General features: G+C 39.3%; 1 protein-coding gene across 1 annotated transcript; it reads left to right on the top strand.

Moving 5' to 3' along the window:
• Nucleotides 1–670: 670 nt before the first annotated feature.
• On the top strand, nt 671–14,780 carry LOC139135564 (proline-rich transmembrane protein 1-like). Its single transcript, XM_070703022.1, has 4 exons — nt 671–925; nt 10,526–10,680; nt 11,994–12,125; nt 13,420–14,780. The coding sequence occupies exons 1-4, from the start codon at nt 898–900 to the stop codon at nt 13,597–13,599; spliced, it is 495 nt and encodes a 164-aa protein (XP_070559123.1). The 5' UTR covers nt 671–897; the 3' UTR covers nt 13,600–14,780.
• Nucleotides 14,781–15,162: the final 382 nt, after the last annotated feature.

The raw sequence follows: 15,162 nt of genomic DNA, 5'->3' as shown, positions 1-15,162 counted from the left end.
TGATACCATACATCGAAACGGGGAGGTAAGCAGCAAAGGCCTGTATGATTGATATTTTAAAGTAAAGCGCCCGAAAGGCGCGCCGAAAAATTTAAACATACAGATATCTCTGACATATAAGCTTATATGTCCAATATATTAAAGTTTTGCACTTGGAGGGGGCTCTGAAAAATGTCTCATTATTATTAAAGTTACGCGCCCGAAGGGCACGCCGAAAAATGCAACTTATGATGAAATTTGTGGCTGGCACGATGCATTTGAGGCAAGTTTGAGTCCGTACGTGTCGAAATTCACACACACACTGACCCCCCCCCCCCCCCCCCCACACACACACAAATTGGGCATTTCAAAAAAAATGGTGACCCTCTAGCTATGGGTCCATAGCTGTGGTGTTTTCGCAGTTTTCGGACGGTATTTCTGCCTTTTACGGGCTGGTTTTGACTTTTAGAATGTGGTGGCGGGGTTAAAAATCGTAAAAGTCAAAACCAGCTCGTAAAAGGCAGAAATCCCGTCCGAAAACACCGGACCCACAGCTAGGTGACCCCATCACCGAAGTCAAAAGCAGGGTGACCCCTCTATGAATCCACCCCACCCCCACCCCCGGCCGAAGAAACTGACCAGTCCTTTATTGACTATCCTGTTTGTTTGGACGGCGCCAGACTCCAACGTCAGACGTGAAAAGGTTGACAGATGAATGACACGTGCATCGTTTTGTCGTACTCCAATTGCAACATCTCCTCGCTGCTGGGGGTAGCGAATGTGACGCACTAGCCTCGATTCGAACACGATAGACCAACAAGGCCCCCTTTTCTGTGTGCTTGGCACATCATTTCAGCCGTCAGTTCAGTTGAAGCTCTCACGCCTCAGTTTGCGTCCAATATTCCTTGCGGAGTTACTATGGAAGCCGACGGAAAGCCAAGCACTGGTAGGTATAACGAGTGAATGGCGTCTCATTATCTTGTCACATTTTTGTGCAGTCGAGCCCTGACGCCAGTCGAAACTGGTAAAATCTCACCAGCATCGCGTTCGACATCCATCGGCAGTCGAGCCCGAGGGCCGTGGGAAAACACTAACTTTTGTGACGCACAGGACTTTTTTCAACCGGGACACTGTTCATTTTTCCAGTCTTCTGTCAACGAATATTTTGAAGATTTTGGCCGATATAGAGTATTCAGAGGGACGGGCATGGCATACGTACGTCATCTAGTGCACATATGTACCCTTCCTTTATGGTAATTTCACATGTTGAAAGCGAAATTTGATATTGACGGTGCTTGTGGCGACATTCGGTGCTGTGGTGAACTCGTTTGTGTAAAGTGGATACGATTACAGAAGCGTCGTTTCTGAAACTAACTAAAATATTTCACCTTCTGATTGAGGTTTTCATCGGATGTGGTACGATCCGGGTACTGCTTCAGCGTTTGGGGTATTATGACTGTTGCCATAATTTTCACAATACCAAATGTTGTATTAGACGAGAGGGCGTCCTTCGCCTGGCCCACACTTTACACGCGCGCGTGCGTAAACCTTCAGGCTATCAAGCTATCGAAAGCCTTGGGTTAATCATTGAAGTAACCTCTATGAGTTGATAAAGACACCAAGGATGAACTGAATACACTCATGGGAATTTTATTGACAGTTCAGAAAGTTAATTTTTACTGCAGTTAACATTTTCTGAGACTGTTGTAAGTTTTTAAGCCCTACATATGTGTCCGAAGTTTATTGATTACAAACAGTCCTGTATATGCATTTTAATCTCCCCTCTCTCTCACTTCGGTGGAAGGTTTTAGATCTGACTTTTTTAAACGGAATAGTTTCAGGGAGATTTTCTTGTCCCTATCTTTTATATCAATTGCCATTTTATGCACCACTAAGACACCTCAGGCTGAAAAATGGCAGTTGAACGACTCTGAGTGAAGTTTTTCCTGCGAGATCTCATCCGTTCAAGATTGAGGCAGATTTGAAAGAAAAACTACACGCAGAGTCGTTTAAACTATAATTTTTAGCATAAATTACAACTGCCCAAGTCGGTTAAGGCATGGGCGTCAAACGTTATCATGAATATGCAATAGGGCTTATGAATATTCATAGAACAACACAGTGCATACGTGAGATAACAACAGGAAAGGTACATCACATCACAAATGAAGTTCGCAACTAGAACACCAGCAAACGAATTGACAAAGCGCTCACTGGTGTTCACAACAAAATATAGCTTATATGCACTGTGTGGAAACTTGGAACACACAGAAAAGGACGAAACATTTACGAACGTATTCCCCAACAACCGATCATCGCATACAAAAGAAATCCAAACATTAGCGATACACTGATAAAGGCCAAAGTCCACGGCATAAGAAACAAGGCGACAAACGTTAACGAAAGAGTCGGACACAAAACGATCCAAAATAAGTATTCTAGAGATGAAGAGATCAACAACATAGATACAATATAAAATTAAGAAAGTGATATATCATAGAGAGACAGTTGGTACCGCCATGTTTATATAAGCGACTGAGGAACGAACCGGAAGATTACGAAACGTGGGGTCAAAAGGTCAAGGTGGTCTGAGACCACTTCCATTTTAAATTAACAACCCATTTGTTAATTTTGACACTAACAACCTTACCCAATACCGACACAAAACACAGTAAAGCACATACAAGACAAGCGGAATGATGTGTGAGGCCAATTTCGAGTCTATGATTACAAATCGTTTTGGTAATACTGCGAGTAGGCGACGGGGTCATGACCTTTTGGATGGCTTACGAGATGGCCCGATCGCGTACACAGCGACCAAATTTCTTTCGCAAATTTCAACTTGTAGAGCGCCCTATTTCTCAGAAATTTTGCTATCGTCGAACTAAGCCTTAAATATCTTTACAACATACCTTTAAAGCCCAGTATTTGTAACTTTTAACAATTTTTTTCATATTTTTTATGAAAATGACATCCTCAGTATTGTGAAAGTAGACCATATTAATACTGACTCGCATGGTTTGCATGCCCAGCCCGCCTCACGATTAACAGTAAAAGGAGTGAAAAATGACTTCTTGTCCGGACCAGAAGTCAGCTTTGTTGACACACGAAACGAAACGTAATCACACCACCGCGCATGCTCAACCACATCTACGCAAGTTTTACTGTGGCGTCCATAGAAACTATACGCTCTTCGAAAAGGTCTGGTCCATCGAAACTGGAGACTCAGCTAAAAACGCGCGAAAGTTGGGTGAAATGCGGTAAAGATATAAATATGTAAGTGTTTACAGATTGTTCCGACTATAATGAGCCGTGCAAACAAACGTCTTGAACAGCTAAACTAATGACGGAGGCATTCGATTGTAAGCTTCATGCCCGGGGCTTCATGCAAGGCATTGCACGTTGTGACCGACGGTACGGAGATCAAGTTTGCTGAATGAATTGAGAGAGAAAAACATATATGAATAAAAATTCAACACTTCACCATCGTAATCATTGAACTAGTCGTTTCTTCAGTATGGAGTATAATAAAAATTTCGTTGAAAATAAATGACGGGACTGATTCTGCTCCGTCTACTCAAACGAAGTTTTGTGTACGGCCAGGCTACGCTGCAGGCAACACAGCCTATCAACTTCGCATATCGTTGCCGTAATTGAAAACGCTCAGAAAGGAAAAATTACATCTTGAATGCAGTACAAAAGTCTTACTTATTAAATTTAAAAGTATTTCAAATAAAATCGATCGTAACGGGTATCTAATCCTCACAAGGACTACAGTAGTACAATTATCGGCTAGCTGCTATGCGATGGAGCTCCAGGCATTGTAGTAGAAGTTCGAACACAAGAGAGATCCCGGCCTCACTGCAAAGTCGTCCCATGCGCACCCGGCCCGACAGCAAACTAACCGCTTGGTTTGATACTGTTGTTCACATATTTTTGTATAAAATTCATGATACCTATATCTGACTTTCACAACTGTACAATTTGCTTAGGATTGTGATTTTGGCTGTAGTCTACAGACGATCGGAGGGAGCTAAGGCAGGCCCTAGCCCTACGAGTATGGCGAGAGTGTCCGGCTTTGGCTACGCCGAGGCGGCGTAGCCAAAGCCGGACACTCTCGCCATACTCGTAGGGCTAAGGCAGGCCCAAATTTGCATGGACAATGCCCGGGACAATTATAGACGCAGCTCGATGAGAAAGTCATTCACATAACCTAAATGAAGTGATCAATACAAAACTTTTAAACATCACTGGTTCTGAAAATTTATGATCAATGGTTCTGACCTACGGACTTTACACTGCGGCGTTGTTTTTTGTGTGTTTGGCCAGCTACTAGACCTGTAAGGCTGTAGGTACTACATGGAGGTAGTAGTAGACTGTACAAGTGCAGCGGGGCCGGGCCGAGATTGGTGTGGGCCTGCAGCAAGGTAAATGGGCCTGCAGCAAGGTAAAGTTGACAGCGTCCATTGCAGAATGCCCGCGTGTTATCCTTTCGCGTTTGGGAGGAAATTTACCGCTGTATTCAGAATGCCTTTTTACCCGTAAAAAATCTCAGAAACTGATGCACAAGAGCAAAAAGTCTGTAAATTTCTTAGCAGTAGCTCCATTGTTTTTTTCTAAATTTTCGCTGAGATACAGCAGTGCGTATACTGGTCCCGATCGTTCTGACTCAGGCGTTCACAGCTGTTTAGGGAGCCGTCATTATTTACGATCTGGGGGTCGGAGGAATTACATTAGAAACTCCGAAATTTTGAGTCACACCCCAGCCAACCATGATGACTTTGAGTAACCCCCTCTCTAACAGAAATTTTGGCTTACCTGAGCCCATGTAACAATATGTAGATATAAAAGCTCACCTAATAAGCAGTCTCCGACCATATAGTATTATTAAATTTGGATGGGTAGCATGCCATTATGGTATGGTTAAATGTCCAAATGGTTGTTGAACTCAAGTCAATTAAAATATACATTCCTATGATAATATAAAGGATGGATTCACAACAGTTCAGTTTTGTCCTAGATCCTGTGCACTTATAGTGATATCTGTCGAGAACATTTCTCCATGACCCAGCCTCTCCTTCCACCTCTGGTAACGACTGTAGAAAACTACTGTGTGACATCATCATCACCACTGTCGATCCTCATCTTTACTGTCGCTGGTGCCATTGAGTACATGAACAATGATATCATTCTCATCGTCACTATCTTCTCTTTCATAATAAGTATTGCTAGTAGTAGCACGTACTTGTAGTTTTTTGCCTTGCTTCATCTAGTTGATATTTTTTTGTTCTGTTAAAGTATTTATTTTCTTTTTAATTAATATGTATCAGAGTAAAATATATATTATCAACTAATCATTATGCCACTGAGGACAGAGTAAGACGAAGAAAAAACATTTTGAGCACCCCCGTATAGTTTTCAAGTTTTGAATGACCCCCAGGTCGTAAATACTGACGGTTCCCTTACTTGCTGCCAAAGGCCATCGCGTTCACTGCATTCGACAGCCTACAATACATGCAAAACTATGTTGCTTCGATTTTGCAATCACCTTGCCGCTAAAGCATGATACAGCGTTTATAACCTCAAGTTACTCAATTTTGATAGCTATTTGCCTGCAGAAGTGAGCAAAGTGTATATAGTGTCGTCTTGATTTTACATCGGTACCCGGAGTTCTGAGTGACCAACTGCAGGGTGCGCATCGGTGCACTGCCGACTGCAGTTTGAATAATCCGTATATAACGCACAAGGTACCAGAATAGAATGTCAGCCTCCTCTGCCAAAGTTCTGTATCCTCTGAAACACAGTAGCAGTACGTATTTGAACAGAGAAGAAAAAAAAACATTCGCAGGTCATTTCAGCCGGCGACCATGGGCGATTACCCAGGCAGTGTGGCTAGCATGGCAAGGCCCCAGGAATGTTGTAGGCTCTATGATGTCATCAGTATCGGCGTTCTCGGTTACGTGCACAGCCTACAAGTTGTCAACAAACCCGCGCGGCAATCCAGCTCGATCGGGCAATATTTACGTTTGTATGTCACTACAGGAGCACAAATTTGGCTTATTTTCTTTACTGAACAACATTTCACGATGGATGTAAGAGAATAACATGTAATTTTGAACATAAAAAAGGTCAAAAGTTACAAATACTGGGGCTTTAACATGTATGATTTGGTAACGTTCCTTAGAAAAATACAGAAATTCAAACAAGAATTGATTTTTTCCTACAAATCGTACGATTTGGCAGAAATATCAGGGGATTAACTCCGAAATTTCCTTGGTGAAGTATATTAGTCGATTGACTTGAGTCTACTCTAATATCATATGTCGAAAAAATAAAGTTTAAACATTGTTTACAAGATGAAATATGTTGATACATAATATAATCAATTTTGGCGTGTAAATGTTGGTATAAAGATCACGTTACACCTTTTATGCAAATTTAAATGACATAAACTGAAAGAGCTATCAAAATACGTATGTGTACCAAATTTCATCAAAATATGACCAGTAGTTTTGAGAAATGAAATTCAGCTTGAAATTCGGTCTGAACCCTGCTGGACCCCTGCCTTAACTCACTTGCGTGTCACATTTGGTTAATGTGTCGATCGAAACAAGATTCTGGTAAAATTTCCGTGAGGTAAGGGGAGATTTGTCGCCAGTTAACCGTTTCTGTGCACAGCAGATCTGCTGTGCAAAATTGCCACATGTTCTATTGAAGTATTTGTAGCCCTTGGGGCCAGGGCTGAATAGCCAACATGGCAAACAAAGGCCCGTGGGCTCCAATTATTGCAGCTATAATCAGTATTGATAACATTATAAGTCCCATAGGGGACACAATTAAGAGGTACATCAGTGTTTCTCTGCTTGTTGCAAAATTAGGGGGTAGACTTGACATTTTAGGGGCAGTGTTGATGTTGATTTTGCTTTCCTTAAAAGCACTTCCCAAATATCATTACAATCGTCATGCACCCAGTTCAGTTGGGACGTCTATGTCGCATGACGCAGCACCCATACTAGTCGACACCATGATGTACGTTTGTCTGCTTTTGATGTGCTCAGCTAGCTGCTCTCTGTCTTAATTCTGTTGATTTGTCACCAACAGGTTTCTTTGACTCTGACAGAATTTGTCGTATTTGTTCCCTTGGACATGATTTTGTGTGAATGTTGGGGTTTAAATCCATGAAAATATGTGGTGATCAAACGATTGTGATATACATTGCAGTCGAGATCGTCATGGCATGCAGCATGCCTGCAGAATGCTAAATGCTGGAAATTCCCATAATTCCATCATGGATACAGTGTTTCAAGTTCTGCTTTCAAAACTTTTTACTACTATCAAAACATGAACATAAGATTGCAGTGGTATCCATGGAGACTAAACCTCAACTATGTTGTCAGCTATTCTGTTAGTTGCATACACTCCACTTCATGCATGTCACCAAAGTTGAATGACGTTGGGGGGAGGGAGGGGGGATGTTTGTCTTTTCTGAGGGAGCATTATGACAAGGAACAACAACAAATTCATAGGTCACTACACAGTGCGCTTGGGTCACCCACAAATGTATGAACGACTTTGTTTACTATGTTTTGTGCGTGATTTCAATGCTGTGAGTATCTTTTTCTTGGTTGACAATTGGTTTCATAATGCACAGTTTGTGCAATTGCGCAGTCTAGAGAAAACTCTGGTACCACGGAGCTATATAGAAACAGATTTGCCTTGATTTGCATTCACAACTTCCATTAGGGTTGTGATATACAAAAGACAAATTGTGCAGCCAATTGTTAAACAACAAAAGCACCATCTGCAAAATGATAATTGTGCACAAAATTAGGACTTTGAAAAAAAAAACATACATCACCGCTTTGAACAAGAGACCATGAGCTTTTTATAGTTTGGCATCTTTCTCCAAGGTGCAGTTCACAGCAAGTCTTCAGCTCATGGTTGATCCCATGACGTCAAAACAAAAAAAACGAATACACAACATCTTGCTTTCAGGAAAGTTATTCTCTGTGCAATGAAACAAAAACATGGTCACAGATAAAAGCCCTGAGAAAATTTGCAATGGGAAGTATTTATATAAAGGCTGAGGTTTTTAAACTTTTCAAAAAGTTTGAAGCTAGCGAAGGGGAAGATTATGGACATGTTAGAAACCTCCTTTTGCCTTTGATTTTCAAAATTTAAAATTGGAAGTTTTTTGTCATTGGTGATTGTTTGTTGTGTTTCTGTTGTGCGGTTGTGAGATTTACTAGAACTCCAACATTGATAATTGCTGTGCACACTAACTCATGCAATGGCCCCATGGGTATGCCATGATGGTACTGGCATTTGAACTTGGTCCCTCATAAGGGTGCATTGTAAGAAAAGCCATATTGTTTTGTACATGTATGTGCTTGATATCAAATCACACTGGCATTGAAATAAATGTTAATGAGGACAGAAGAACAACATACATGTAACTAACAACAATTACAAAACTCTGAGCACTGTATGACATGTAATACAATTTCAAAAGGCTATTATTCTTTGGTGAACACTTGCCCCATGGTATTTGGAAGACTTGTTGGCATCACACCTACATATGTGCTGCATGAATTCAAAGGATCTTTAAGGGCTGTCCAGGGCAGTCACAGCTTTCCTTAATCTCATCATAGACCCTTGAGGTTTTCTCGGGGGGTGGGGGGTGGGGGTGGTCTTATGATCTCATCTTTATCAGGTCCCCCTCTTTCATTGTGTCCTGAATAAAATGTCTATTGCAAATTTACATATGCGGTTTGCAATAACAATGTCAGAGTGACCTTCTAGAAAGTTGAATGACCCTGGTAGAATTAAGCCTGTCAATAACACATATGGGCCTCAGTGTCAAATTTCAGAGTTGTCAACAAGCATTAGTGCATGACTCAGGTTCTGTGGTACAAAATTGAATTTTGAGTGTTTAACTTGGAGTATATTTGACATTCACTCTTCATTATTGTAGCTTGATGATGTTCTGCATACCAGAACAGCATGTTTAGTTCAAGGTCACGATCATTGTAGCTCGGCTTGTGTTTGCCATTGAAGCATATTCAAATGGACAGTGAAATTGCTTCCAGAACATCCCCGTACATATTCAAGTCTTCAGGGCAAGAAGCAGTTATTTTTTAGTAGTATCATGTTGACATGTACGCTATCATAACCCCCATTGCCCCTCTGTGTGATGGTATATTTATCGTGATAATTCTTCCCACCACTTTACCGTTTCTGAAAATACATTCATATAAGTTTGAAAAAACAAACATACATAATGCATATGAATGCAAAATATAATTAGAACAAATAACCTTGATACATGTATGGTCGTTGTACTTACATGTGGTACTGCTGTTTCATGTGACGTTTGTAAATTCACGCTGGCTGCCTTAATTGAAGGCCTGTTACAGCTTATGGTTTTGCATTGTGCTTACCGAAAAAAATACCATCTAATCTTGAAAGATGCATGCTTTTGATTCTGGTTCTAAAGCCACTAATTATTGGCTTAAAACATATCACCATTTTCACTTCTTTACTATGGATTCAGTCAACTGTTCACAGGTTTTTTGTTCTTGCTCACACATGCACAGCTGCAATTATATTATATGATTTACAAATCGAAAATTATTTAATAGTTAAATTCTAAAGTTTTACGTTCATCACCATGGCAATAGAAAACATTCTGTAGTCACACAATATTAATCCTGTTAATGTAAGTTGCTTTTGACTTCAAACCATCTTGCTGAAGAAAAAAATACAAACTGAGACAGCTGCTAGGGTTTTCAATAACTCTTTCCTATCAGCTTCTTTATAATCACATGAGACTTTTAGAGACTGTAAACAATTTCCTGTCAGCTTCTGTGTAATCAGACATTTTGAAATCCATGCTTCCATAAAGAAGCTTTTTTCCTGCCATTACCATCATAGTGTCTCAAACAGGTCATGCAACCAGTACAGCATAATATTGATTAACCGATGCTGTCATATGGAGACCTTCAAAGACGCAAAGTTGATTCGTCATCTTGTCCTGTCTTACGATAATATACGAAAACATTTTGACATGTAATGACTTTTAATAACTGACCTGTATGAAAATGGTTAGGGCTACTTAAGAGGTCTTCCTGTCACTACTACATATAAACCCCCCTAAGATTACCTTGATTTGTAAAATTGTTCTTTGTGGACCCACTGTTCTTCAATAACATCACAAGTTTTGTTCCAGAGTTCCTACTTGGTAGCTTGATGTAGGGTAGCCTTGGAAAAAAATGATCCAAGTCATAGCTAGGACTGAAGAAAAAATCCGTTCTACACCGTTCAGGCTTGGTCTGCATTGTAAACGTTAATCTGCTGTTTAAGAATTTTTCATATCTTGAAACCTATTTAAGCGACTTATTTTAGCATTTTATAAAAAAATATGTGATTGTATGCCCTACATATAGTAAGTATGAGCTTTCCACACTTTAGTTTGAGGATATAGGTAGAATAGAACAGTTGTTATTTTCATTGCACATGTAAACCATATTTTTACCCAACTTTCAAGGTTACAGCCGTTTACCAGAAGAAGCTGGACAAGTGCGGCAAATGCAGCCAGTCCCACCACCATCCTATCATGAGCCAGTCATGCATGGCTATCCACAGGCAATGCCGCCACCACCACAACAACCAACACAATTCACAAGCGCCAACAACACTGTGGTAAGACAATAGTTGTACAATTCATTGTGAAGTGGTCAATTACAATCTGCAACAGCTATGTGTACATATGATAGGAAAATTAAATATGCACAAGTTCAATAATATGAAAGCTGGCATATATTGTGTGTGTTACGGGTAATATTGCTTATAAAAGGTGATATGTATGCTAAAAAAGAGTATAATCATGATTGGAGCTCTCATTAAAAGTCATATTAGCTCTGCAAATCAACACTGAGCAAGAACTTCAGATATGTGCCAGTATGGTGGGACTGGCTGCAACTGATATCTATGTGGTATTGTTTAAAAATTTAATGCAACTGATTGAGAAAAATGAAAACGAAAAAAACTAAGGAGAAGTTTTAAAAAAGAATTACCAGAGGTAAAGGCATTGATAATGATGTATATAAAGTCATCGCAGTAGGAGGTAAATTAATTGCGTCATTCGAACGTTTTTGGACTCCTTAGAATATCGTCAATCAGCACAACAACACACTTTCGGGGGATTCCGGGTCATAACCAGAAACGATCGTAAAACTTCGGGATGTGAAAAATACGCTCGGGAAATGACATGTTTTTATCGATATCTCGCGATCCGCGCGGAGTCGCCACGTCAAATATCGACCGTTGGCATTAAAAAAATGTGTTTTAAAAATTTTACCAAGTGGGAGTGCCTCTTTAAGTTAATGTGAACTTTATGAATATAGTGTGACTCAGAGATCAGTGCAAACTTCTAATATATCAGTACATAAAAACACTTCCTACGTAGTGAAGATGAACAAACAGGACACTGTTTTAAGATGTAATTTAAAATTTGACCCACTCCTTAAAGGTATACACAGTCACCTGTAATCTAAATATCCCACATATGGTCAAAGGGGCTTTCCTTGGTATTCAAAATGCCCATGTGAGGGCGCTGTTTTAAAAAGGGGCCACCCGCTTAAAATCTGTGATAGGGTGGATTTTCTGTTTCCATGGTAACTGTGGCAAAATTGGAACAGGTGACAGAATACCTTTAACCTTAATATGTCAATTTGCATATTAAATTATTATGGCTCACCCTATATCAGAACCAATGCCCCCTTCCCCCATTTTTCAAGGAGAATAGTTTATCCCCCCACCTTCTGAGCAAATCCCGGAGAAAACACAGTACCTGACATTTCATGACCTGGGTTTTTATTTATATTTCCTATTTATGTTTATGTTTTTCGTGAAAAGTGAAATTTTCTGTTTAATTTCACAAGTACTACGCCATGTGTTTCATAGTACACTTTTTCCACTCTGTGTCATAAAATTTCTTTCTTATCTTTTTACAGGTGGTAGCTCCCGCTCCGCAGACCATGATACATGTTCAGCGTGTTCCAGATGATCACATGGGCTTGGCCATCTTCGCAACTATCTGCTGCTTCTGGCCAGTTGGAATTTTTGCCATACTGAAGGCGAGAGATGTAAGTTTGCACATTGTACATGTATGACCGTTGTATGACCTTCATTTGCCCGTCAGGTTCATCTGTCACCATTTGGTTAAGTTTGTCAAAAGCAGTAAAGAAGGACATGTCCCTTGTGTGAGTGATATACAATTGTCAAGGTAGAATGACCCTTTTGTATAAACAGAGTCCAGTAAGGCAGTGGTTAGGGTACCGGACTCACTGTCAGAGGATGGTGAGTTTAAGACTCTAGCACGGTGTTGTGCCCCTGAGCAAGGCACTTTCACTCATTGCTCTACCAAACTCTTGCAAAAATATTGCTTTCACTGTCTACGTGCTTGGGATCTGTCAATAATACACACACAACTAAGCGATTTAGTATCACCATTTGGACACAGCATGGAGCTTGTAACTCTGTATCCCCTGTCTCTGAAAATTATAATCCCCACCAATTCCTTTGTACAGCCAAATAAATAAAAAGGACTGTAAGTTTATAGGTTGATAGAATAGGTGAAGTAAGTGAATTGAGTATTAAGGTGGAGCTGCATGTTGCCAACACAGATTTTTTCAAAGGAATAATTCTCATCTACAATGACAAGGAAACCCCCTCATACTATATATTTTCAAATAGCAGAGAATCTAAAGTTTAGTATGGTAGCAATAGCTTACACACAGGATGAATGGTGTGTATATTTGTGGTAAAAATCCTCAATTTTGGTACTAATGATAAAAATTAATTTGAGTCAAAAACTTGACACTATTTTCTAAAATGTAATATTTCACTTGAAAGAAGAGTATTGTAGAAAAAAAAAAAGAATATTTTATTTTGCATTGTCTATTCTCATTCTTAATTGGCATGGGTTAATTGAGAGACTGACACTCAAAAAAATGATTAAAAAATATGATTAGCAAAATTAAAATGCCTCTTGTTTAAAATGTTAGAACTTTATTGCCAGACAAAATAGTCGTTTTGTCATGTAGCATATAAAGAACATAATGTGAAAATTTAAGAAAATTTGACCCAGCCAGAGTTGAATTAAATTTTTTGGAAATCTTGAAATTGGGAGAAAAGAGATGCCAGGAAATCAGGTGATTTGCATACATTTGCATAAATCAACACTTCTTTATCACGCAACGTACAACTGCTTGATAAACTGAAAGATGAACCGAACCAATATTTTAATCTTAGGTAAACAAATTAATTAAAATTGAATGAACATTTGCAAGAAAGTGATTTTGAGCAAAATACGCTGAGTTGGTTGCAGTTGGCCAGTTTCTTTAATGCCATACTTGTTTCACATTGCTCTTTTGACAGGTGCATAAGAGAGCATACGAAGGCGATATGATGGGCTCAGAGCAAGCATCCCGTTCAGCCCGAATGCTATCCCTGGTGTCCTTGGGTGTTGGGATCGGTATTATCGTCCTCAGCATCATCATAGTAATAGTTTCTATGGTAACCGCTGCCAATGCTGTCAACAACAGTTACTACCCGTAGATGCCATCGATTGATGCATCTCCCGGTATCATTGAGGCTTCATTCAATTTTTTTCCCCCTGTTTTGTTCATTTGTATTTACATATATCAGTTTTTGTTCATATACTGCATATATTCATCATATATGAGACTTACGTACGCACCTTAACGTTCCAATCTAAATGGGACCACGCACTTGCCGCAGTTAGACTGCAGAACACTAAGTTCACATTCAATAACAGATATCAATATATTATGCCCTGTATTTTAATTACCAGTTTTCAAGGAAGTGATTCAATGATTTGCAGTGTGAAGTGAATCAATCGAGTCATAGTTCATGAAGAATGCCAAAATAGGCGTTCTAAATTGTCATTTTGCATTTAATGATTAAGGTGCAAGAATATTGATGACAACTCTGAGAAATGTTATGTTCTTAATTCTAGTGTTCAGCTATCATGCATCTGTTTTATAGCAATAAAAACTTTAACATTAATGCTTGCCAGTCAGCCATTACTCTCTAATATGCAATTAGAAAATGCTACGGTAATATATCGTACCCTTTGTACTTTGAATGACAAGAATCATGCTGGGCCACAGGTTTTGCATGTATGAATTTTGTTTCCATAGTACTTTATGAATATCTTGTATTATATACTGTCTTTGAATTATTCAAATTAATAGATGTATACTTATGTGCCTAAAATTTCAATACTGTCTTTCACGATAGAATCTGAGCTCTCCAGAAGGGTGATCAACAACTGTTTCCTACTCAGTTCAACTATTTACAGGGTATTTATACTAAATGAATAGAAATTTTCACTATAAATCTGTCTACTCTATGTGCTACAGAATTTGATATAGAACTTCATGTGTTAGATCTCAGTGGCCACTTCACACTTTGTGTATAAACATAAATAAAATAAGTCTTTGATCATTGTAGTTATGGCACTGTCAGAAACCCGATTCAAATGTGAAAAGGTTTCATCTCCGCACGAACACTGACATTTTTTTGGTGAAATTCCATGCTTGATGAATGTGAGAATCAATACAAGGGAAATGGTTATTCATATATGTGAGTGGTGATGGAAATGTGGAAGTGTTTTCATGTACTTTCTGTTGTTGGTAATAACATCTTTGAAGATGTAAATCACCATGATATGTATTTTTTCATATACTTAAAAATAAAAATATGCGGATAGTGTACCAGGGTGTCCATTTGTTCTCATTGTACAGTGCTGTACACGGATATATCAGGGGTATATCAGTCCCAGGCTGCTACTGCAATGGTGATGTAAAATTACCAAGGGAACAAGGTATGTGCAGCTTTTCCCCAGAGCAGTTGAACCATTATGAAAATTGGGGTGTTGCAGGATGTAGTAGAGGGTAGCCCTGTATATCACGTGCGGCCTGTATTGATTGGGGGTGCCATTTTTATCTGGAACAGCCAAAACTCAAATAAGATGTTAGGGAAAGACTATAAGGTAGAATGCTCCTTGAGGTGGGACCACGTTCTGACTCTTAAATGTCTACAATTCTTCACTGATATATTGTGAAAATTTTGATCTTTTGACCAATTTGCACAATG

Source organism: Ptychodera flava, chromosome 6, assembly GCF_041260155.1.
Source record: "Ptychodera flava strain L36383 chromosome 6, AS_Pfla_20210202, whole genome shotgun sequence".
In the NCBI taxonomy this organism is placed as follows: domain Eukaryota; kingdom Metazoa; phylum Hemichordata; class Enteropneusta; family Ptychoderidae; genus Ptychodera; species Ptychodera flava.
This window is presented reverse-complemented; position numbering and strand designations above follow the sequence as displayed.